Source organism: Cynoglossus semilaevis, chromosome 17 (genome assembly GCF_000523025.1).
Source record: "Cynoglossus semilaevis isolate Cse_v1.0 chromosome 17, Cse_v1.0, whole genome shotgun sequence".
NCBI classification, from domain to species: Eukaryota; Metazoa; Chordata; class Actinopteri; order Pleuronectiformes; family Cynoglossidae; genus Cynoglossus; species Cynoglossus semilaevis.
Window position 1 is genome coordinate 5,670,879 of NC_024323.1, and position 9,577 is coordinate 5,680,455.

Consider the following 9,577-nt stretch of genomic DNA (forward strand, 5'->3'; position numbering starts at 1 on the left):
ATTACCAAAGAAACTGGTTCATTTAAAAATACAAAAAAATAAATAAAATCGCTGGAAACTGAAAACAAATTATAGTTAATTAAAAAAAAACACCAAAAACAATTCAGCAGCAACAGCAATCAAAGAGCCTAATTATCTTCTTTTCAAACTGCAAAAACAATTCCTGAAGATGTTTGAAAAAGATAAAAATAGATGAATAGATGGATGGATAGATAGATTCATATAAATAAACAACTTTCAGTCTACAACCTAGCGATTGCCACACCAGAGTCGAAGCGCCCCTTCAGCAGAATTATTGAAGCAGCCAGCATGAGGAGCAGTCCTGTGGCCACCTCCAGACTGTAGGACAACCACGCTATGGCAAAGGACCAGCCGAAGGACACGTTCACGTAGGCCAGGTTCTCTGGGGACACGGCCTGCTGGAACTCCTCCATGGCTCTGTTTGAATACCTGATGTAGACGAGGAGCCCGGACAGAGTGAAGAGACCTGAGGTTGCAGAGAAGAACCAACATTCAGATGTGTTCTGTCTGAGCACCAAGATCTAGAACTGCCTGAGGCACTAACTGTCGAATCAAGCACATTAGAAAGGGAATAATTAGAAAATGTATCTCAAAGTAAGTAAGTTACTCAGTAAGGACCATTAGTTGAAGAGAATAACAAGAAATTGGCACACGTCAAGATTATGACGGGTTTACAGAGAAAAAAGAGCAATTATTTCAAGTGGTAGAAGTAGAAAACCTGGTAGGAACTCTCAGTTTGGAGACCCTAATGGGTTTTTTTTGTTTTCCCAGTAAAATAAAATGCAGAGTTAAAACTAATGTGATTTTTGTTTCACTGTGAATGTCACTTACTCATTTGCACTGAGCTGTATGTGAGGTCCGAGCTTGTGCTGCAGTAAACCCACACTGAGATGAATTCATTACTCTCACTCACAGAAAGAAAATCAAATGCAGTATTTTAATAAATGCACGGCCACATTATTAACAAAAGCAGCAGAAAAAGGCTGCCCAGGGGGGAAGTGACACCAGTCATAAGCAGTGCAGTACAATGGTAATGTTCCAAATTTAATTGGAAGTGGCTGAAAGTCAAAAAGTTCTAAGACAGATGTGATCATTTCTACACGTGTCAGATCGTCTGGACGAGTCTCCCACAGCTGATCATTGTATCTTTGTCAAGTGTTGAGCTGTGCTGTGTTTTATTATGTTATGGTGTGCTGACTTGAAGATGTTGTAGACCATACAAATGATCGAACTCCCCACTGTGGCCTGTACTGTCAGCAGAAATGGTCAAGTGTATAATAAAAACTTGTGTGAGTGGTTTGACAGAATAGTTCTTTCCGGAACTTTGATTTAGGCTCATGTTCTCCGAGGTCAGAGGAAAACAAATGAATTATTTGATGGATATCTGTGTTGTATATTTTACATCTGCCCAACAGCACAACCTTCAGTAGTTAAGAGGAATTGTTCCATTATTGTGCTGCCAGTTCGAGCATGTCCTCGATATTTGTATTTCTACATTTTTCTGTATCCCAGTCTGTCTCCTGCAGCAAGCTAACACAAATACAAGCTGCCATGTTTACTGTGTGGACTCAGCAGTTAGTCCGACGTGCGTTTAAATTATTCACTGGCAGTTTCATAAAAGCATCAGATATATTGATGACGCTGATATCAGCATCTACAGGTGCAAGTCCTTTAGCCATAGACTATACATACAGTACACGATGGAAGGAGCTTTTCATATCAATGTATCATTAAACCCCAGAAAAGAGTGGATGGCTCCAGTGGTTATGGAAATAGTCCTGTGTGAATGGAAAATGACTCTGCTGTTCTGTTGATTTATTGGACTCCAATAAACTTTTTCCTGAAGTCTTCGGGCTCCTAATCGCTACTTTAGGGTCTTCATCTCTAACAGAACACCATGTCTATTTTGGAAACTCGTATCCAATTTGCAGGAAAATGGACAATAAAACACAGTGAGGCAAATATCAGTGGACAAACGGTCAATTATTGGCAGGCTTGTATTGGATGGACGCATTTGAAAATAACAAATGACACCATCAATTTTTTGAGGAAAATGTTTTACTGCCTCATTTTCACATGGATTTCCATTTCTACATTCTACTCCTGAAACCAGTGGAGCAGGTCTTGTCCTTTTCCAGATGGTTACATCTGCTTTTAATTTCCTATCTGTGTTTTGACACTGGCTCTGTTAAAAAGACTACCGCTCTCTCCAAAGACCGGAGCAATTTGTGCCACAGCTCATGATTAGTAATCAGTGATCAACAAACAGCCTCTTTGTCTGAAATCAAGTTCAGGTTCATCACAAGCAGTCTTGAAATTCATCTATCTGATGTAAATCTGAATGTTATCCAAAACCAAAAACCAAGATAATCACACAGCAACGAGCAGTCGTCATTTTCTTCTGTGGCTCCATTGTGTGGCATGATGATTTGTCACATCTGTCACAAATCAAAGTTATCTTTCAGACTCATTCTTCTTTGTTACCACCATCAAAAGAAAAAAAGATTGCCAGTAATAAAAGAAAGGAAATACTACAATACTGTTTGTCAGTGTATATGAAGAATATACCTTATTTTTTAACAGTCGATCATCATCACTGCTTGGTTTTAGAACTGAAACGCGTTCAACTGACCAGCAGTGATGAAACATCCGAGCTTGTATGTTTTATTTATATTAAAAATGACAAGAGTGAAGGCAAAGATTAATGCAGTGGAGGTGGAGATACTATGGGTTTTTCTATCTGGAGAGAGTAGGATTCAAACAGGGCAGTGAGTGATGAACAGTTGGACATCTTGGTATAAAAGATTCATGTAATGTGAAGATTGGCATGAAGATGGTTCAGCCATACGGAGCAGCCATAAAAGTGTAAAGAAGAAGGAAATGTACAGTGCGTGGGTGTCCCTGTGGGAACAGTACCATTCTGCGAGTTCTAAATAAAAAAGGAACGTCGGTCACTGTTCGACTTGAACCAGATTTAGCAAATGTTGTGACTTAAAAAGAGGGAATCGTAACAAACCAGAGCCAGAATCTCGACAGTCTTCTCTTTCAACAGTGAATTTCTTATTTTCTTATTTCCACCACTGAATTACCATGCTCCATCCACCCCAACAGTGTGAGCATTAAGATTACTACCTAATTTCACACAGTTAAGTCAAATGGGGCTTTTAATGTCCCTGCGGCAGTTTTTTAACAAATTGCTGCAAAACGGAGCTTGGAATAGTAATTTCCACTGAAATCCAAGATGCAGCACAGGAGAAAAAAAGCTGCTGGACAAATGTTCAGAAAGATTAGTTTTGTTGCTCTGCTGTTTGAAGTTAGGATTGAAGTATGACTGCCATTAAATATTCAAGGTTCTTCTGGGGTGTAGTTAACACATACACACACAGCTTTAAGCAAAGCATATGATGTAACATCTACTCTGTGCACGATTTATACACAACACCAAGGCCGTACTTTGAATGAGCCGATATGCACGGTCCTTTCCAATGCTTAAGGCTCAGAGAAAAACAAACCAACAAACATAAAAACCAGTACACGAATTTGGTCACTTACTGCAGAAGAGAAAATATGTAGCTGACCCGGCCAGTAACTTTGGGCTGCAGGCCAACGAACTCACAAGGCCAAAGATCCATCCAAACACCAGTAGGACCAGGCTGAGAGGGAGTAAGATGACCACCACATGGTGCAAGCCTGGAGGGACACACGAGTGGACGTAATGTTTAATTACACGGTGGTTCACTCATTTAAAATGAAATAATAATCTGCTGCTGCAAGCTGGATATTTGACATACCCACCAAACAAATACACCTGGGCTCAGTACATGGACTCCTCTGTTCCTTTTCACTGTTAGTCACATCTCACATACTGTACATAAGCACCCACGTCACTCACCTCATGATGACACAGTGGTAACAGTAATCTAGCAGATGTAACACCAAAAGACTTTGACTGGTGCTTGGGAGCCATAATGAAGAGCAGAAATTAAACAACACAAATGAGAGACAGCAAATGTGACGCAATCCAATGTATGACGTACTACAAATGAATGTTAATGAAGGGGTCTTCTGCGTATATCGCTATGTGGCGGCGTATTTGACGGCTCCGCCCCCAAATGGTTCCCATGCGAACTATCTAATTAAAACCAGAGATTGGAAGTTGATACAGATTTACCCGATTTCTGAACAATTCTCTTAACGTATCACCAAATAGAGCGGGGAAACCGTTCCTGCGGACGTAGTAAAGCTAGTCAAAGTCAGACATGGTCTCATTCCAGTGGGGAAGCACAATAAGTGACTCAGCAGTGTGTTGCTCTCCCGCATGTGTGTTTTGTGTGTCACGCTGTCTGGTCAGCTCCTGATGAGACGGAGAATCAAGTCTCTGAGGATCTCCTGCGAGACAACGATAAAGGCATCAGTGGGAGCTGTATGGTGTTACTTGATGACATCACATGTGCCTAATCACATCCTTAAGATCAAATCAGGCCTGGAACACTTGAGGGCCAATCAATAGTTTAATTGTCTTTTTGTAGCCGACCGGCTAATCCTGATGTTTTTTAAAAGCAAAAGCCGGTGCTGAGCTGTGAGCTGTGACCCCAGTATAGATGTGAGACCCTTTCTCTCCGCTCAATCAGCTGCAAGTCTTTTTGTACCACTCTGACCTTGTTGTTCCACACAAACACAGGCTGATGCATGTGGATGCCTTGCCTCGTGCAACAACGTGTCAGGTTGTATCCTTATTTCATAATCTTGATAAGGTGCTGGTTGACGCAGCAAGCGTTTATGCGATACTACATTTCAACTGAGCCACGTGCAATTATTTTTTCATACGCTGCAGGACATAAAGTAATAAATGAACAACCAGAGCAGACCACAGGTTGAAGGTAACGGAAATAACACGTAATTCAAACATACAGTACCTCTGACAGACACAAGACAGTTACTTGAAAAAAAAAACTACGTTAGTATACACAAAGGAGAGAAGAGGTTCACTTGATCAGAGCAGGATGCAATCTTAGAGAAGTGCTGAGCTGACCATCTATCTATCTATCTATCTGTCTATCTATCTATCTATCTATCTATCTATCTATCTATCTATCTATCTATCTATCCACATAATAGTTATCAATTTTCATTTGTTCATTTTGCCTTTGCTCCAAGTGTAGAATAAACACTTTATACAATTGGTCTAACTATGCAATTAAGACAAACCGTTGAAAAGCTTAATTAATTTTAACACATTTTTATTTTACATTTTCCGTAACTGTTTTAAATCTGTCGGAGTAACCAGGGAGATGGGTGTAAACATGTCACCTTTTGAAATTCTAACATCTCTTGTAGAACGTTTCGCTTTGTTACTGTACTGTATACGACAGAAAAAACCACTCACCAAGCAGTTGCTTCTCCACCTCCGTCAGACTGGACATGTTTGCGGAGAAGAATGGGATGACAGAACTCCGCTTTGCTCCTGAAAATGTCAAGAGTAAAGGTTACACACGACACATGGGCACAGCTGCAGCACTGTAGAGAGCTGGTCCTGGATACCAAGGTGAATTGCATTTTCTATCCCCATTATTACACATACTTACAAATACTCAGTTGGAGAAGACTAGCCACAGTTACAGTCTTCATTCCCTGCTCTTACAGCAGAACACTGCACTCAAGGAGATTCAAAAAATGGTTCCTTTCTCTGTCATAGAAATGTTCAAAGGAGCAGGGAATTGGAGGTGAACATGTAAACGCAAATAATAAAGTAAAAACATTGTGGGTAAAAAGGAGTATGGGGGCCGGCTCATGGCTGCAGGGGCCAACATGTCCAACTCCACAGGCTGCTGTTACCAAAAATGTAAATGGTGGGAGTATAATTGCAGCACAGCCACAGGCCACGGAGAGATTTTTTTTTTCTGTAGAGATTTCTACAGGAATCCAATGTAAAAAAAATATGACTGATTCTCATTGATAATTTTGTCCTTTTCAACAACCTTTGTTTTTATTCCATATGTATTTAATTACTAATTCATATAGTTCCTGATTACATTAAATAAGAGATTCGCATTTTACGCACGGCGGCGTTAAATCCACAGGGCTTAATTATCCAAGCCAAGGTGAGGTAAAAGTTATTCAGTGAAAATAAGGATGCACTCAGTCTGAATACAAGAGAAGGATAATATTTTTACTAAGGACACATACCTTCATAAATCCTCCAGAGTCCAGAACGTATACTCAGGTCGTCTGGAGCCGTGTAGTTGGGCTTATTGACATCGATGATGTACCAATAATCAGTCCCGATGGCCACCGCGAGGAGGCTGAAACTGAGCAAACCTGTGAATCCAGCAGACAGAACCACCGAACTGTACCTCATCATAGAAGTGTGTGCACACACACGCTGAGCGCAGCCAGGCTTGTCTCAACTGGAGTGTGATGTGTGATGTGTGTGTTAGTGCGCTGTCTCCAACGACGCTCCAAGATGTGCGATGCGTAAAAGCGGTCCAGTTGCGTCCTTCCTCTGTCAAGTGTCTCTCCTCTGAGCGGGTTATGACAAATAACACATACTTTAGAGGGAAAAAAATAGAATAAAATTCACAGTCGGTACATTGTGTTAATTTTAGGGATGGAAAGAAACATCAGGCGCATTGTTTTTTCTGGGCCACTTTATCAGACAATAATAGTTAATAGTGACAGGCAGCAGTTGTGAAGCGCTCCCGGATTTATACAAGCTGCTCAGCTAGCGATAATAACATGTATGCATTTCTGGTCTGGGATTTCAAAATAAGTATCCGAACGGAAACATTTGTTCAGGTCGTTCATATTTCTGTTCGACGCATCTCACATCCGGTCACTGTGATGGGATAACTTGACTATTTACATATAATTTAATTGGCCTCTTTTTTCAACAGCGGTTGCTGCTCAGACCCTTCAGCACGTATTTATTGACCTCAAAATTAGAAAGGGTGGCATTCTTGTAAAATAACCAGCCACACCCACTGACTTCCCAAGAGTAGCTGCCCCCCATTTATCCTCCTGGGACCATGGCTGAGCTATATATATACATATATATACATATACATATATATCTATATATATACTGTATATGTATATATATGTATATATATATATATATACATATACAGTATATATATAGATATATATATATATATACATATACAGTATATATATAGATATATATATATATATAGAGAGAGAGAGAGAGAGAGAGCACTACCTGTACTTTCCTAATTGTGTTGTTACCTCAGCTCTCTCAGCTGTGTTCATTAGTGGTGAAAAGCAAGTAAGGCAATGTGTGTTGTTTTTATTTCCTGCACCTGAAAGTGCGGTAAACTTCGGAGCTTTCGATGAGGGGTCTCAAATTTAGGGCATATATCCATCACTGCCAGACACAGACCAGGCCAACATCCACATCAATTCACATCATCATCATCATCATCATCATCATCATCATCATCATCATCATCATCATCATCGTCATCATCATCATCATCATCGTCAGTATCTTCATCATTATCATCATCATGCCTGTCACATCATCATCACACCCTGACTGAAGGTTAAAACTTTTTATTCTGAAACTGGGTCACAGCTTGGACACCTGTTCCTACCAGTCGCCCTCATGGACGAAAACTAAACCTGGAGAAATTCCATCTGCCAAATATTACACATCTAAGGGTTATTGGATGTCATATTGAAATAATTATTTCAAAATGGGTAACAAGTACAACCAATTTCTTTTGCACTAATTTAAGAAAAGTATAAAATGAAGCCAACAGAGCCTGGAGGCTCAGAGGCAAAGACTGATGTTTCTTAGTAATGACAGACAAGAGACTCTGAGACTCATATCTTAATAGAAGCTCTAATTGTGTTTTTTCATCTGTGCTACAGTTCTGGTGAACTAGAGCAGTGTTTGCTCTGACTGGATTCTTGTCTCCACTGCAGTGTCTTGATCAAACACACTGTGTGAAAAACATGGACCTTCAGATCTAGAGATTGCACACAATACCCTTCCAACATACATGTGGTTTCTGATGGCAGTGTCTGACAGGTGGTGGGCTCACATCTTCACCACACCTGTGCATTTGCAAACCTTTCAATTTGAATGAAATGTCGCCTTAAGTGCACGGTTGTTGTTGAAGCCAAGCTGTGACAGAGATGTTGAGGTTCAGACAATGACGTGATTATTGATGAGCAACAATAGCTATATTATTATTTGTAATATATTATTTTATTACTACTGTAAACAGTTATGAGGCGGAGTGCTGAGGCAGAGGTACTCAAAGTAGAGAGTGCACTCTCTAGGGGCGGCATGGCGCCATTGCAGGAGAGGTCACCAAGGCGAGGTCTTTCTTGTATGTGATCTCACTCAAACGTCGTCTTCTGGAAATAAAAGTTCTCCTGTTAGTCATAAACAACATGTGTCTTCATTTGGCCTCTGACGGCACTGTGATAGGCTGAGGAGCCGCTGCTTCTCCACCACCCCACCTGTTATCTGGATTCCTCAGAGTGATTGTGATCTCAGGTCTGAACAAATCCTGTGTCTCTCACCGTGAGTTTCGCCGTTGGCAGGAGTGATTCTGTGCTGTCAGGTTTTATCTGTGTGGAAACAGCCTCAGCAGCCAACACTTCAGCTCCCTCTCCCCTGAGTGCCTTTGTCTGCCTGACTATGATAATCGGTGACTCTGCTTTTGTCTATGCTGTGAGAAAAATAGTGAATTTTCTTACAAATGGCCATAATAAGCCGACTTTGTCTTGTGCACAGCTTTAGGGATGAAAGTGATCTGAGTCTCTTACAAATTACCATGTGCACATTTCACTTGCGCTCTTGACAGCCGTATGGCTGATGTAGGGTTTGATGTGTGAGGCAGGAAATCGGTCCTCTCTGAATACTAATGAAAAGTAATGGCCCAAAGATGTTGTTTGTATTCATTATGCTAAATAATTATGTTGTGTGTTTGATTTAGCATTCTGGAGTCAAGGAAGTCTTTATTCAGGAAATATTTTTCCCAAATTGTTCACCTGCAGATAAAAGATAAAAGCAACACGTCAACCTATGTTCTGATCCGTTGACAGCTGTAAATTCATATTTCTATTTTCTATTCATGCAGGTGAGGGGGAGGTTCTCCCTGGACAGTTCAACAGTCCATCAACCCACCAACACTCTATTTTATAACCTCTCTTTTAGTTGCCATGTTCTTCACTGCATGTCAATTCCATACAGAGTTACAAACCATCAAGCATCAACAATCATGTGTCTCTCATTGCAAATGAAGGATTTTAAAATATTTCATCCCATATTTTTTACCATTTTTTTTCCAAAAGTTTATCTTATTGAGGGTGTAAAATAATAAAAACTCAAATTCTGTGTCTGGTAATGCATAAACTCAAAGTGAACCAATGTTTTTTCAAAGCATTCATTGGATTTTATTAAAGCATTCAGTCTTTTTGGGTCCAAAACAGCACATCCTGAATTTTTTTTTTTTTTTTTTTTTTAGTTTATCTTTCTTGCAGAAGAATTGGAAATGAGTTACATTTTTTAGTCAAGATTTTC

The 9,577-nt window shown here is 40.1% G+C and overlaps 1 protein-coding gene across 1 annotated transcript; it reads right to left on the reverse strand.

Annotated features, from left to right (window-relative positions):
- Positions 1-66: 66 nt before the first annotated feature.
- LOC103392829 (transmembrane protein 235-like) lies at positions 67-6,988 on the reverse strand. Its single transcript, XM_008329563.3, has 4 exons — positions 6,208-6,988; positions 5,408-5,485; positions 3,574-3,711; positions 67-487 (listed from the first exon to the last, which is right to left on the reverse strand). The coding sequence occupies exons 1-4, from the start codon at positions 6,380-6,382 to the stop codon at positions 243-245; spliced, it is 636 nt and encodes a 211-aa protein (XP_008327785.1). The 5' UTR covers positions 6,383-6,988; the 3' UTR covers positions 67-242.
- Positions 6,989-9,577: the final 2,589 nt, after the last annotated feature.

Coding starts and splice junctions, on each gene's coding strand:
- LOC103392829 (XM_008329563.3), bottom strand. CDS start 6,382: ATGATGAGGTACAGTTCGGTGGTTCTGTCTGCTGGATTCACAGGTTTG. Junction 5,486..6,207: donor ACTCTGGAGGATTTATGAAG/GTATGTGTCCTT, acceptor TGACATTTTCAG/GAGCAAAGCGGAGTTCTGTC. Junction 488..3,573: donor TACATATTTTCTCTTCTGCA/GTAAGTGACCAA, acceptor CTGCAACCTCAG/GTCTCTTCACTCTGTCCGGG.